We start from the raw sequence: 15,570 nt of genomic DNA on the forward strand, positions 1-15,570 counted from the left end.
GGAAGAATATCCATGAAAAAGATAAGAAAATAAGGTGGCGTTAGAACTATACAGGGGCAAAATTTGAGAAGCAGGGTCAGGTGGGAGACTGAAGAGTGATTCAGGGAAAATACATTGATGAATATATTCTCTAGTGCCCTGACCTATGGTTTAAAACAATAAATTTGAATAGATTACAAATTTATGGGCAGAATATTGCGATTTCTTTTCCTATGTGGGAGTGAACTTCTGTTCCATTGAGTTCTGGAACGACTTTCTTCTCCTGTGAAAGGGCTTTTATTCCCACCTTTTCCTCTGTGGTACCAGGAATACCATATCTAGAGACAAAGATTTTAGATGATGTAGGTATTGCTTTTGAGAGCATACATTTGGGGTCAACAGCAAGCTTACCCCCACCTACAAACTACTGTGGGATGTTGGCTGCCTTCTCTAGGAGCAGGTACAGTTGGGCTTCCTTAAGGTCTTCTAGCTGGATGATGTACAAAGTGCCTTAGATCCCTTTCCCTATTTCCCGCACTCAACCTAGATGAGGTTCCTTTTTTATAGCTGGGAGGCTGATGCTGACAGTAACATGTTCTCTGCCCTGCTTGTGGTTCCCTGCATTTTGGATTGGACAGGTTGTGGTCTGTAAGAGGCTATTCTAGCCATGAAGCATTAGGTTAGACTTGATGCCTTTTGGTCTCTTCCAGTTTTCAGTGGGTAAGGAGCCATGCTGATTAGTCAGGTGTGGTTGGGGGCTGGGGTAGCAGGAGTTGGGGGTAATCAAGGCATCTCCCTGAGCTCAGTCACCCTCCAAGATCTGGGTAGTATGTCTCCTTACAGTCTCTCTTTCCTTAGTTCTTGCTGGGGAAGAAAGCAGACGAAGCAGTGCTGATTGGAGGGGAGTGGTCCCCATCTCTGGACGGTCCTGACCCAGCTGCAAACCCTATGGCTCTGATTCACACAGCCATTCGTTGCACCAAAGCGCAGATTGGTTTGGACTTGAGTGCTTGCACTAAGTGGTGAGTCTAAGTGGTGTTGGGACTGGAGACTATGGGTCTGTTTAGAGCTGGGGTGGGGAACATTTCAGCCCAGGGGTTGCATTCCCTTGTGGGCAACTTTTCGGGGACTGTATGCCAGTGGTGGGTAGGGCAATGGCTTTATTTATATCCTACCCATCGTCTTCCCTTTCTGCAAAAGTGCACATGTACCTCCCAATCCAAGGAAACGAGAGGTATTATCACAGTTCAGGGGCAAATTCTAGCCAGACCAAAGCACTCAAGGGTGGGGAGCAGGGCTGCTAAGGGGAGCCACATTCAGCCCCTGAGCCGGGCCTGAGGTTTCGCCACCCTGGTTTGGAGAGAGATTCATGCAAACTATCAGCCAGCCCCTATTTATTTATATATTGCCTTTCCACATGATATGTTCAAGGAAGTTTACATCAAAACTGATAATGTGAAATCAATAGAATCTTCTTACCTGGGATCCCAGGTGAATGATCATTACAGTGGTACCTCAGGTTAAGAACTTAATTCATTCTGGAAGTCCGTTTTTAACCTGAAACTGTTCTTAACCTGAGGTACCACTTTAGCAATGGGGCCTCCCGCTGCCGCCGTGTCGATTTCTGTTCTCATCCTGAAGCAAAGTTCTTTTTTAAAAAAATAAAAAAATTATTTATTACTTTTAAAAGGAAAAAAGACAGAAGAGAAAAAACAAAAAGAGAGAAAAAAGACAATACAATACAATATATAAACAATACAAAACACAACCTAAACCCATTAAACTAAACACATTAAACTAAACTAAACCAAACCCACTCCCTAACCCTAACCCTAAATAAAACAAAACAAAAACTATTAAAAAAAAAATACATCCCCCCTTTTCGATACTCTTTCTTTCATTCCCTTGTTTCCTTGACCTCCTCTCACCTCCCTTTTTGTATTCCACTTCTACTAGTTATTTCAGCAGATCCTTTCCATCTTTCTCTATTCTCTATCATATTATAAATAACATATTTTTTTAACCTTATTTTAACATTAAAACTAAAATACTTATATGTGCTTAACTTCTTATAACATTTCTGCTAAATCCATAAAATATCAATCCACCATTTTTCTATCACTCATTAATTTTGCGATATTTCTATATATAAACTTTAAATTTTCCAATCTTCTTCCATCAACTCCTCTCCCTGGTTTCGGATTCTGCCAGTCCTTTCCGTCAATTCCATATAGTCCATCAACCTGGAGATCTTATGTCCGAGGCTCTTAACTCTTTTCCAGGTCCCTTCTGCAGATCTTCTTCATATTCTTTAATGCTAGAGAGCAAATCTCGAGAGAACTCCATCCTAACATTACTTTTATTCCTTCTGGACAGTTCAGCCAAATTTCCATGGTTGAAGCTAGGGTCTATACAGTGTTTCAGGATGTATTTCAAGATTCCTCCAAATCCAAAGGCCCCCAAAACTTAAATCTCCTCCAAATCCAAGTCCATGTCCCAAAAGTCAATTAATCCCTGGATAGAGGGATCTTTCCAACTTTCCTTCTTCAGTCCAAGCCAGGATCCAGTCCTCAAAATCTGGCTTTTTCTAGATTCAATCATAAAAGGCCTCAATTTATAGTCCTCAATTTGCTTCTGTAGAACTAAGGATCCTGCTTGTGTTATTTTAGGTTCAAAAACAACGACTTTCTCCTTTTCCTCCACCATTTGTTCTGCCAAAGTAGGTTCCTGTGCCAGGTCCTGAATTATTTCTGTGTTGGTGCTCGCTTTTTGTCTCAAATTAGTCACTTTCTGTTCCAAATTATCATTTTTTAAAGTCATGTCATCCGTCTTTTTATGAAGCTCTTCCAGCAAATAGTTTATCTTACATAATGCAGTCACAATAACTTCTCCTATCAACAAAGTTCTTAACCCGAGGTACTATTTCTGGGTTAGCGGAGTCTGTAACCTGAAGCGTCTGCAACCTGAGGTGCCACTGTACCTTGAGTTTGATTGAGTTAAGGGGGGTGTACTTGGTAACCATATCTTTGAATTGCCAGGTAGATTTTAATAGTCGTAGGAACATATGCAGCTACCTTACACTGAGTCAGTCCATTGGTCCATCTGGCTCAGGAGTGTCCACGCTGACTGGCCGTGGCTCCAGGGTTTCAGGCAGGGAGCCTTCCTCCAGCCCACCTGCAGATGCCCGAGACTGAACCTGAGACTTTCTGCATGCAAAGCATGGGTTCTTCCCCTGAGCTATGGCCCTTTCCCATTTAGGCAGAGTAAATGCCTCTTTTGCTGTTGGCATACTATATCCTATAGTCGAAACGGGGCCAAAAATAAAACACATTATAAAATAAAACTTTCTGGGTGTCCCTCCTGCCTTCAGAAGTGAGGTGGGTGGAGACTGGAAGAAGTTCCTTCTTGGTTGTGTTCCCCAGCAGTGGAAACCCCTTTCCAGGGAATATCCCCAGTGCCTCTTCTTCTGTCTGTTTGGCACCATGCAAACCCCTTTTTATGTTTCCAAGCTTTTCATCTCTGTTTTTCTTTTCCCCTTTTAAATGTTGCTGCTGTGTTGTTTTTATGGCTTGCGACTTTCATTTTTTATTGTTCATCATTTATGTTGATATTTTTAGGGTTTTACATAAGCTGCCTGGGGCACCATATGAATACAGGCTGGGTATAAATGCCTAGAATGAAAAAAAAGTGAAACTACAAGTCATTGTTAGAAAGGGACTTATCTGTGATTTGGAGCAGACGGCCTGTGCATGCAGCTTCATGCTGAGGGACTACAGAAGACTCTGCAATCAGAAGAAGTATTGAGCAGATTATGGCGGGCAGCAACAAAGGAACATGTGCCAGAGCACAGGATTGTCGTCCCTGGGGCCCAGGGCCCTTTTTGCTTACCATCTGCCACCATTGCTTCTCCTGTGATGGGAGACCAGATTGGTGGGGTGGAGGGTAAAGCTTCTGTTCATACTGCCAAGCAATACAAAAGCCCACTAGTCATATTAGTCTGTTAGAACAAATTTTTTAAAAAATGATTATGTGGCACCTTTGAGGCTGATTTAACTGTGGCATCAGCTTTCCTGGACTAGAAGCCTAATAATGCATCTGGTGAGGAGTACGTTTAGTCCATGAATATTGATACAACACAAATCTGTTCATTTTTCAGGTGCTACAGGATTCGTTCCCTGTTTCTCATTTTATCATTCAGAAGCACAGCAGCATGTCATTATTGCTTGGCTAGCTTGACCACTAGGTGGCTGCATTTTAATGAGATAAAGCAAGCAAATCGGTTTTGTTGAGTCTCAGCTTTATGCATGTGCTATGCAAAATTACGTTGATTTTATTCTGGAAATTTATTGCTGCAATGTAAGAGGGCTATTTTTCAGAAATGCCTACAGCACTAATTTCTTTTTTGGCAGAACTGAAATGGCTATGGCAGGGGTTGGGAATCTTTTTTGGCCAGAGGCTAGAGCCTGTCCTCAGGGCCAAATGCAAAGGAACTCTTTGCCAGCAGCAACCAGCAGCTTAGTGCTGTTTTTTCCATTTGTAAACTTAACATTTTCCCTTTGCAGTCCCACAAACCTGTTGCTTCTTCAGAAGATAAATGCCTACAGGTGTGGTTTGAATTCAAACCAAGCCTGCAGATAGACAATTTCAAAAGGGCTTGTCAGTAACTCCTGCTTTTCAAGAAACCTTCAGCAGCATGCTTTAAGTTCTTCATTGCTCCTTTGCAGCCATGTCTTTACCTGCCTGTGGGGCAGGTGGTTGTGGTTTGGAGAAAATTGCTTCAAGGGCCAGTCTAGAAACTGCCAGGCCTAATTCTGGTCCATAGCCTGGCAGAGGTTCCCCATGTCTGGCATGGTAATGTCTGGGATTATGACCACATTTTCCAAGTCTGCTTCTTAAAAAAAATAAAAATTGATAAGAGCTAGTGTGTACTTTAAATAACCCCATGAATCAAAGACCTGAGGAGAGTTCTGTAGTTAATGATGAAGTTGTTTCTGCCCTTTGTGAGCTGAGAGCATCCTCTCCTCTGTTTACCTTCTGGGTCCCCTTCCTCTCACCTGTAGCAGTGAAGCAAAGGCAGCCTCCTTTTGAGCCATCACTGGGTAGGGGGCCTTCTTTGTGGGTGGGAAGCATCAATACACAGAATAGGTGGAGTTGCAGAAACATGGGTGGATACGGGTCTCATTGCCCAGGCTCAAGGGCTTTTGCTCAGTTCTTGGGGCTTGGGGAGCTACTTCTAGGGAAAGCTCATTTGTGCTGCCATCCTAACTGAGAACTGTGTGCCACTGGTTCCCTGGAAGTCCAGCAGATGCTTTTGCACATGAGCTCCTTGGAGTCAGTGAATACTTCATAAGATCAGACCTCCAGCCAATCGACACGGAGGGGAGAAGCCGGAACTTGGAATACATTGGTTTGGTTAGTAGCAGCATGGCTATATATAGATTCCTTGCACTGGGTAACCATGGCAACAGATCTTATTTTGCTTAAACCTGACTGCACATGTGACTTGTTTGGGAAGTAACAGATGCAGGAAGATGGGAGCTTCTGGGCCTTTAAAGCTTTGCCACCTGTTGAATTCAGTCTTCGGTTGGAGTACTCGTTCCTCAGAGACCCTCTTCTTCTGTTCTCTAGTGCTGAACAAAGTCAAATGTTTCTGGAGTGAAGTCTAATGGCAGGGGCAACTGCAGTGAGCGAGGCTAGCAGAATGAATGACACTCAAGTTCTGGATTCTGGAACCATTATAGGCCAAGAGCAGCAACAGAGCTTGGCTGATCACTGGATTTTGTGGAAGGAATCCGTCCTGGGCCAGTATTCATTGGGCAACTGTTGCCAACTTGGATGGAAAGTAGATCTTCTCCAGTAGCGTTTGGCTGTCTCACTAGCTTATTTATTCATAAAATGTATATACCACAGTAGACAAAGAAATCACTTAACTGACTTACGGGGGAAATGATTATAATAGTAAACCAATGGCCCCACCTGTGCACTATACATTTAAGCTGAACAAAATAACACAACACGATGGCCAATAGCAATGGCACTAAACACTATAGACTAATACAAATGATCAGAAATTGCAACTAAAGTCTCGAAATCTTCTTCACTGGAATAATTCAAAAATTTGATCTATACATAATCTCTCACCAAATATCACCGGAACAGAGTTTCCGGATAACCAATCTGTTTTGTTCAATTCTTCATCAGCCAGACTTGTAAGAATTAATATGAGAAGGATGCAGTTCAGTTTCTCAACAAGATATAAGTAAATATAAATGCTGTAGGAAATGTGCTAGTTAGATTTTCATTGTTTTATTTAATTGCATTATGATCCACTGACTGGATGGGGTGCTGTTTTCATCTGGTGTTTAGTGCCTTCCCGCCGCAGCAGTACCTATTTATCTACTTATGTCAGGCATTCTTGCTGTTAATGTTGTGCTGTGTCTTTAATTTTCCTTACAGTATATTAGTTTCACTTGTGGCTAACTATATTATGTTCTTTACAATTTGTTACCAGCATCAGTGACTACCGTATCATATCAGCACTAATCCAGAGCATATTTCCTACAGCATTTATATTTACTTATATCTTGTTAAGAAATTGAGCTGCATCCTTCTCATATTAATTCTTACAAGTCTGGGTGATGAAGAATTGATCAAGATTGGCTGATGAAGCATTGAACGAAACAGACTGGTTATCTGGAAACTCTGTTCCGGCGATATTTGGTGACAGATTATGTATATATCGAACTTTTGAATTATTCCACTGCGACCGGTGAAGAAGATTTAGAGACTTTGGTTGCAATTTCTGATCATTTGTATTAGTCTATAGTGTTTAGTGCCATTGTTATTGGCCATCGTGTTGTGTTATTTTGTTCAGCTTGTCTATATTGCAACATAGAGGTCTGTTCACTATACATTTAAGGCAGTATCATTCCGTTTTAAACACCTGTGGCTTCTCCCATAGGGCTGTGGGAGCTGCAGTTTGTTAAGGAGGTTGAAAGTTGTTAGGAGACGATTCCGCTCACAAAGCTATAAGGAATTGATGATATATTCCTATGAGGGAAATAGGGACCTCCTCGCAACTTTAATGCCCCCGCCCGATTCTTTGGGGGAAGCCCACAGCTGTTTAAAGTGGAATGATACTGCTTTAAAGGTATCGTGCAGGTGTGGGGCAGTATCAATTCTTATAAAAATACAATAAATTAAAACTTTTAAAAAGCTAACTAAAACAGAAGGTAATTTTATACCATAGATAAAACTGAGTGGTGCATGTCAGGCCTGGTCGTTGTCCTCTTCAGATCACCACACAAACGCTTCTTGTTCTTTTATAAAACTTTTTATTGCATATTAACAAAACAATCTTATAAACGGTTCTTAAATATTCTTCCTCCGAGTCACTTCTTTCAGCTACCTTCTGAGCTCTGCTTCTCCGTGACCAGCCACTCTCGAAATGTCGAACGCGCCCTTCCCTTCGTTTCCCCGCTCTTTTTCCTACCCTCCTGGCTAGAGCTGGCTTGTATCTCCCCTCCTCCCAATCTGAGCTAGAACTGAACCCTTGCCTTTCCTGGGAACAGCTGGTCCCTCCCTGTTGTTCCTCCTGTTCTCTCCTATTAGATTCACTGCTCTCCTTCCCCCCTTGGGGAATGCTTTCTCCCTCTGAGAAACTGGAAACTTCTAACTCTTCCCTGACAGTGCATAAAGAGAAAAAAAGTATAAGCATTAGGAATCAGAGTCCAGGGAACTTTGGGTAAGCATATATGTATTTAAAGCTGTTTACTGCCTCTGTTTCTGCAACCACCTGAGGGAGGAAATTCCAAAGGTGGATGCCACCACCAAGAATGCCAGCTTCCATGTTGTTGCCAAGCAGCAAACCCAGCAGGGACAACCAACAGGGTTTCCTTGGAAGATCTTAAAAGCTGGTTTGGTCTGTACTCGGGAAGGTGGTATGCTAGATTAATGGCCGCTGCACACACAATTCTCTTCTTTAGGTGAATGCCAAACATGTTATACATGTACATGTAAAGTGTGAATGCTGAGAACATGTGCTGGCATAGAGAGAGGCCTCTCCAGAGGTTTGAGTTAATCTGCCAATTGAGTGTGTGTTTGGTGCCAAACCCACGCCTGCTGTTGTGTAATGGGTGAAGTAGCCTACGATACAAATTGTTCAGATCCCTGAATATATTGAAGACTCAAAAGAACTGAAAATCATTTTAAGGTGCAGCTTAAAAACTGGTGGTGGTAATGGGGCTTGGAGTGGGGAGAGATCAGCTTTTGAAAGATATTTCCCCAAAGCAAAAGATGAACACTTATGAGACTATGTTGAATCTATATCTGTATTTTTATAACAGAATTGGTGATGCTGTTGAGGGAAGGGAGTCCAGGAATGTGTGTGACCTCCTTAGTATTGTCAGATGATGGGAACAAATGAGTCCGACCACACAGTACAGCCAGGGTGGGGAACCGTTTTTCTGACATGGACCTCGTTCTTTCAGGGATAATCAGTAGTTGGGAGTGGAAGGGAGTGGAGCACCCCTTTCCCCCTCTTTCTGCCGTTCCCTTTCCCCCCACCTGAAATAAGGCTGAGAGCTGCAGGGTGCTCTCCTCCACACTACAGGCAAAAAAGTCCCTGCATTGCTGGCTGCTGACTGGTATGAGTCAATATCCCAGGAGTCCCATCTCCTCCTCCTCCTCCTCCTCTTCTATCCTGATGGCTGACAAATCTATTCTGTAGGTTCTTTTTTCCAAAAAGGGAGAAATGCAAATAGCATTACATACACAGGTTATTTAAGTATATCCTCATTATCTAATTTGTAGAGCTTTGTGTGTGTAGTTCAGTGTCTGAGTCCCCTCTTGTGACCTTTGGGGAAGGAATCCTCACAGTACTTACTGGCTCATTGCTGTGACATTTCTGCATTTTTCAGAAATCATTCTGTATTTTGCTGCTTGTTTTGCTGCTTCTCTAGGAATGAGGCAACTTCCTGTGGGAGTCTTGCATCCCTACACACTTTCTGCATTTGCTGGTGCAATCAAGCCATCCCCACTCTACTTCTTGAATTTAGTGTGATCTCTCAAGGAGGCTGATCCTGATTTACTTTGGCCTTGGCTCCATGGGTGGGATGGAGAGTGTTTAGCAGGAACCACCCTGAGTCCTGTAACTGACCTGGGATGCACCCAGCTCTTTCCTTTTGGGACTACCAGGAGAGGCATAGACTTGGAACAGATAGGATTGATCAAGACCTAAAAGGCTCTTGGTCTCAGTGACCAAGGAAAGAAACCATTCTGTAAAGAGCCTGCATACCAGCTGCAGCAGAAGAGCTTGGTGGGACTGTACAGCCCTCCTGAGAAGGGGCCTTTTTGTGTCCTGTTGTGTCTCAATTCTCTCTCCAATCCCTGCTCACCAGGTTCCGGTTTGCAGAGTTCAGATACCTGCGTGAGGGAAACCCATCTCATCAGGAGAGGACAGTGGTCTTCTTGCCAGACATTTGGAGCTGCATGCCATCTCTTGAAGAATGGGAGGCCTCATGCAAGCAGAAAGCAGAAAAAGCTGCTGCACCATCAGAAGAGAAAGTGGAGATGGTAAGAATGGGTTGGTGTTGGACAGAAAGTTAACCAGAGCAGAGAGAAATCAGAGGCACCTGCTAACCTACAGCATGATAGCTTGAAAGGAGGGTTTTTTATATTTTATTTATTTACTTAAGGCACTTTTATACCACTTGGGAGAAGGGCCATTTGATTCCCAGCATCTACAGGTAGGGCTGGATTCGAACCCTGTCTGAAACCCATTTTAGGGAGTTGCTGCCCTTCTGTGTAGACAGTATTCAATGGGCTGTTGGTCTGACTTGGTATAAGACCGCTTTTTAGGTTCCTATGACTTCAGTCATGGGACAGTCCTTGTCTCCCAGGCTTTGTGGGCTCACGCCACCACTTTAAGAACACAGTTGGGAAGAGGCTTTGGCTTTGGCTTCAGATTGAAGCTAGACATTAGCCTTGGCTCAGGAGTATGTACTTCATCCAAGTTAGGGGTTGTTGCACCCAGTGCTTACTGAAATGAGTATGCTCCTAAACAGGAAGAGGAAACTGTACAGTCCTCTGAACAAGGCTTCAAGCAGGAGTCCAGCGAACAGGAGGTAGACTCAGCTGAACCTGTCCCTGAGCCAGCTCTTGAGACCTCAGCACCTGAGCCAGAGATTCCAACTCCTCCCCTGGAGCCTACCATTGTTGCTCACCTGCAGCCGGCACTGCAGGGTGGCCAACCCAGCTGCACCAACATCTCCCTTTGCACCCTGCTGGAGTACAGGCGGCAGCGGGAGAAGCTCTCCTTTGAGGTAGGCTTCATTTTCTTTGGGATCTGGCTTCTACAGGGAGACTCTCTTCTTCTGACTTCTCTTGGCACCTCCTCTTTCTACCTGAAATTGAGATTTGCCTTTGGGGGGCATATCTCAGCCAAGCTACCACACTTATGTTCCTATCAGCTCAGTAGCCTTTTATGGTGTTTGAAGTTCATGGAAACTAGTAGAAGTTACTGAGGAAGCTCTGGTGTGACCATGAATGTCTGCTACTTCCTCTGCTCCAGCCACCTGCTTGCATAAGGGGTGCATGGGAGGAGAGGATGCTAGAAGAAGAGTAGAACATCTGCTTTGCATGCAGAAGGTCCCAGTTTCAATCCTCGGCCTCTCCACATAGGACTAGAAATGCCCCATGTCCTCTCTGAAGAGTCACTGCCAGTCAGTGTAGGCAGTACTGCAGCAGATGGACCAGAGGTCTGACTCTGTAAAGAGCAGCTTCCTATTTCCCTCGCAGACAGCAGTGTTGTGATCAGTACGGCCTTAAGAAGGTGTATTTCTAAAGGGTGGTGGTGGATGACCCTTTGCAGTTGGAGCGAGGGGAGAAGAATGTTAAGGAGGCTTGGTGCAGATAGGTCTAACGTAGAGTGAATTGCAGTTTATACGAGCATAAGATTGCCTTATGAAGTTTTTCATACCTGGTATGTTCAGCTTTGAGATTTGTGCTTGCATGCAAGTGTCTACCCACTTCTGTGGCTGATGTAGGCATCAAGATCTTTCCTTGTTTCTTGCTCACTGCTTTCTCTTTCTCTCTCTCTCTCTTTCCACCCCTGAGGTGGCAGTGGTGGCAGAGTTCTTCCAGGAGATGCTGCAACGGGATTTTGGTTATAAGCTCTACAAGGCATTACTGGCCCTGCCAGAGAAGGAGTCAGTGGAGGCAAAGAACCCCGAGCAGGAGAAAGCAGCCGAATCAGAGAAGGAGGGAGAGAATGAGCTGAGAGAAGAGCCTCAGGAGAATATTGGGGCAGAGGAAGCCCTGGAAAATAGCCAGAAGGATGCTCAGGTGAGGTGACGTGCCTCTCTGGCCCGTTAGTACAGTGGTACCTTGGTTTGCAACCGCTTTGGATTACAACTGTTTTGGATTACAACCACGTCAAACCCGGAAGTGCATGTCCCTTTTTTGGATTATAACCCAATTTTTTTGGATTACAACCCATTTTTTTGGAGGCCCCATTGGTGAAAGCGTACCTTGGGTTACAACCTGGTTTGGTTTACAACTGGACCTCTGGAACGGATTATGGTTGTAAACCAAGGTACCACTGTATAGCAAAGTGGCCTCAGTTGCTTAGGTGATGCAGGTATGTCTCGCCTTCCTCATACTGGGTCCAAGAGCACCTGGTGGCTTTTGAAAGCATCCATGGAAGGATTGGAGTACTGGACTGCAAATTTCCAGCAGTTGTGCCTGTGCTTGATAGTGTGTGGGCAATGCCTGCTGACATCTCAGAAGCCAGAGTGGGTGGCTAACTTACATTCGCAGTGATCATGGACAGCAACTATGTTTCTGCTTTTGGGGACTTCTCAGTACTAGCCAAAGCCAAACCGATAATGCAGAAACAAGAGATTATGTATATGTACTCAAATTTTCATAATTCGTACTAACTGCAGAATTTGGAAGAGTTCTGTTTATGTGTTTTTCATTCCTGTAGAAGGAGGAGGCTGGGGATACCGAGAAGAAGCCTTCAGGTCAAGATGGGGCCAGTTCAGCCAAGGAGGAGGTCAGTGGGAATGTCAAAGTGGAATCGAAGGATTCTACAGATGAGCTGTGTGAGCTGAGCCTAGAGGATGACTTGCTGCTGCTGAGAGAGGAGGAGGAGGAGGATTTTGGTAGGTACTCTGGGAAATGCAGAAATCCTACAATGCAGTGTTAAGATATAATGGCTGCTCTCATTGAAAAGTGTATGTGTGTGTACACACATATGTAAAGGTTGGGATAGCCATGCTGCAGCTATCAGTGTGTTTAATTGCAAGGAAGATGCAAGCGGAAAGGAGCATTTCTTCCATAGGTTTTCCTTATGCCTAGCAGGGCAAGAGTAGGATCCTTGGGTTCCTTTCTCTGGTCTGTTGTTGATTTCACACAAGCCAGTGGTATCTGCTCAGTGAGATTGTGCTTTGGAAGACGCTGGTATTCACTCAAGTCTCTCTTGGTAAGCACTGAGCAGAGGTCAGCATCTGAAGCCAGTCATGCCGCATTCTCCACAGGTGTCAAGTTAGAAGATGCTGAAGTGAGATCAGTTGCATCCAACCAATCAGAGATGGAGTTCTCCTCCCTTCATGATGTGGTCAGTGACAAATCCCCTCCTTCTCAAAGTCGGCTTTGAACTCTTTAGGCCAGTGGCCCTGGGAATTGTGGCTGGGGCTTGGGTTGTAGAAAAGGATACTGATTTCTCAGTATCAAAATTCCCATTTGGGTATCTTCTGGGTTTTTAAGCATTATGTAAAAGCTGTCCCTTTTGCCTTGATGTCTTTCTTCATACCTATGTGAATTAGAAACGTGTTGCTTGTAAAAGGAAAAGTGGAGTTCCTAAGAATTCCAGCAGCTGCTATTTTTTTATAAGCTCTGTATCCCATGGTTTGTGACAAGACTTATCCATGTGGATTTTTCTTCCTCAAAATCCTAGAATTTGCTGTCTCATATTTATTTTCCATAGCAAGAAAATAAATATGAGAGCAGTTTTTTGTTTTGCCCGAGATGCCTATTTGTAGTATTACCAGTTCTCGATTCGCCTGTACTGCCCCCAAGACTTCTCAACACCTAATGCCGTTTCAATATCGTTCTGGTCCAGTTTTAACTAGGCTTGTCTCTGATACCCAGTGGGCTCCTGGGTGCAGTGATGGTACTCCAGGATAGGAGCTGATCTCAGAAACCTGATCGTTCCTAGTTGCTGAGACTAAATCTCACCGACATGTTCAGAGTCAGCTGTGGATATGCAGTAGATATGCAGTCTTTGGCTCGGGGAGGCTTAGTCCCTAACAGTTCACTGTTGAAATCTAGCCTATAGTGAAAGCGCAGGGAATGGTCTCTGTAGTAGAAGGGAAGTGACACCTTGACAGTTTGAACAGCCTTTTACTTTTTCTTACACCACCCTTCCCCAGCCCAGAGAGCTGGACCCAAGTGCTGTGTTGCCACTGGATGCCCTCCTTGCCTTCATTTACTTTGACTTGAATTTCTGCGGCTACCTGCACAGGAGGGATATGGAAAAGGTGCTTCTCACCTTGGGGCTGCATCTCTGCAAAGAGCAGGTGAGTGCCAATCTGATTTCTCCCCTGCTTTTGCTGGAGGTTTGAATGACTTGAGACCTTCTTGATTAGCGCTGAGGGTACAAGGATCTGTTTGCGGCCTTTTCCAGTGCCATTCATGGAGGGGGTTGTCTCATCTGGTGGCAGGTGAAGCGCCTGGTGAACAGGGTGGTGACACAGTTCGTGTGCCGTTACCGCAGCCTACGCTACAGCCGACAGGAAGGGACTGAGCCAGGCCCTGAGGAGGAGCCATTAGGTAGGTACTCAGTGTGGGGTTGGAAGGGGCTGTTCAGTTGCATAGAGCTTCATGGGTAGAAGGATCCCTTTATTTTTCCTTCTGAGCTAGAGCTCTTTAACAGTTTCGGCTTAGCTCTTACACATGATCAGTGGTTTCTGGTCCTATTTACTGACCACCCAGTTATGCCTAGTTCTGCTAGGGAGCACTCCCAATATTCTTCTGCCCTGTCCCGATTCCTGAATGCATGGGGCAGTGTACATGTTGCCCAACCTGCTACTAGTGACTCTGCAGTGATGCAAGGAAGGGAAAAGTTACTTCTCTTTCAACCCATCTTTAAAGGGTGTGCTCAGCTTTGGGATGGTGGCAATTGTGTGTGATTGGAGGAAGGAGAGAACACAGCTTTCTAACCCACAATGGGAGGAGCTGGAAACTGTAGCACAAAAGTAATCTGAGTGGGTTTTTTTTCTGCCCTTGGTTCCCATTCCCTGTCTCTGGATGCTCCGTTTCAAAACCAAGCAGAGTAAATGTTGCCTTGTTCTTACAGGGAACCTCAATCTACTGTGCTCATCCATCTCTGTGCCTGAGGTGCCTACCAAGTATTCTCCAGAGTCTCAGTCCGGCAACCTGGTTTCATACAATGGGGCTGTCCTTAATGTAGGGAAACTGCTGGAAAAGGCAGAACAGACAGAAAACAGCCGACTCTATCTAGAGAACAAAATCCACACGTTGGAGCTCAAATTGGGTGAGCCACACATGGTTAGGATCGGCTCATCTTGTAAAGGATTGGAGTGGGGAACCTGTGGTCCATGGGTCTCACTAGGCCTGCCAGGCTCTCCGTTTGGTCCCAGGACCATTTTGGTCAAGCCATGTCCACGCAGGTGATACCAGCTGTAGGGCAGGTAAAGACTTCCCTCAGCCCAAAAGGTTTGCAAGACCCAGTTATCAGCTGTCAGGTTTTGAAAACTGTTCCACAAAACTCATGGGCAAAATAAGTGACTTGACATTGCTATGCTAGGAGATTGACAATTGGATGTCGCCACAAGGGGTAAGATATGGCATCCTGTCTAGATCCAGTCCCCCCCCCCCCCCGCTGTACCGTATCCCCAAGAAGCTGCACCAAGCCAGAATTCAAGGGAAAGCACCTGCCTTGCTTTAGCCTCTCAACAACATGGAGCGGTTCATTGGGCACACTCATACAAAGCACTTACATCTGATGAATGACAGGGCTCTTTTGATCGGAATATATTAGGCAAATGAAACCCAGCAAGAATTGGACGCAGGAGTGCAGTTGGCACCTAATTCAACAAAGCATTGAGTGGTGGAACCATTGTTGATAGAACCTTTGGGGTTGGTGGGGCTGCCGTGATTCTAGGCTAATGCTCCTTGCCTGTTTTTGGCTACTCATACCTGCTTGACTTTCCAAGAATTTGAGCTGGAGGCAGAGAGTGGGCTAGCTGGAGTTTCTAAGTGGAGTTGGGTCCATATACTTAAAGGCCTAATTTGGATGACATAGTAAACCACGGTTATGGTCTACTGTGAATGCACTAATTCATGCCACTTTGCTCATCCTCACGAGCATGTAAGAGAAACCACAATCTGTAGCCAAGGTTGGTTCAGAGTGGAACCACCACAATCCCATTCAGACACGATTGGCCAGGGATTGTGGTTTGTTGCTCCTGCTTGCACTAGGGAACAAAGCAGAAGCCCGCCCTGTGTTCACATGGAACAATGTCTGGTTTCCTGGGGCATGTGTTGCCAGGGCCCTTTCCCCAATTT

General features: G+C 44.8%; 1 protein-coding gene across 8 annotated transcripts in view; it reads left to right on the forward strand.

Moving 5' to 3' along the window:
- CCAR2 (cell cycle and apoptosis regulator 2) overlaps positions 1-15,570 on the forward strand; it is a 31,682-nt gene that overhangs the window by 13,110 nt on the left and 3,002 nt on the right. For 3 of the 8 annotated variants that reach the window (XM_081843864.1, XM_081843866.1, XM_081843865.1), the window contains exons 11-19: positions 838-1,001; positions 9,378-9,552; positions 10,044-10,301; positions 11,095-11,322; positions 11,966-12,143; positions 12,519-12,598; positions 13,413-13,559; positions 13,704-13,812; positions 14,339-14,536. In XM_081843864.1, the coding sequence (XP_081699990.1) occupies positions 838-1,001; positions 9,378-9,552; positions 10,044-10,301; positions 11,095-11,322; positions 11,966-12,143; positions 12,519-12,598; positions 13,413-13,559; positions 13,704-13,812; positions 14,339-14,536 (1,537 nt within the window). Of the gene's footprint in view, positions 1-837; positions 1,002-9,377; positions 9,553-10,043; positions 10,302-11,094; positions 11,323-11,965; positions 12,144-12,518; positions 12,599-13,412; positions 13,560-13,666; positions 13,813-14,338; positions 14,537-15,570 lie in introns of those variants that run through there. The other 5 variants (XM_081843869.1, XR_014151904.1, XM_081843867.1 and 2 more) reach the window with 5 other exon arrangements.

This window comes from Podarcis erhardii (assembly GCF_964252035.2).
Source record: "Podarcis erhardii genome assembly, chromosome: 16".
Lineage (NCBI taxonomy): Eukaryota > Metazoa > Chordata > Lepidosauria > Squamata > Lacertidae > Podarcis > Podarcis erhardii.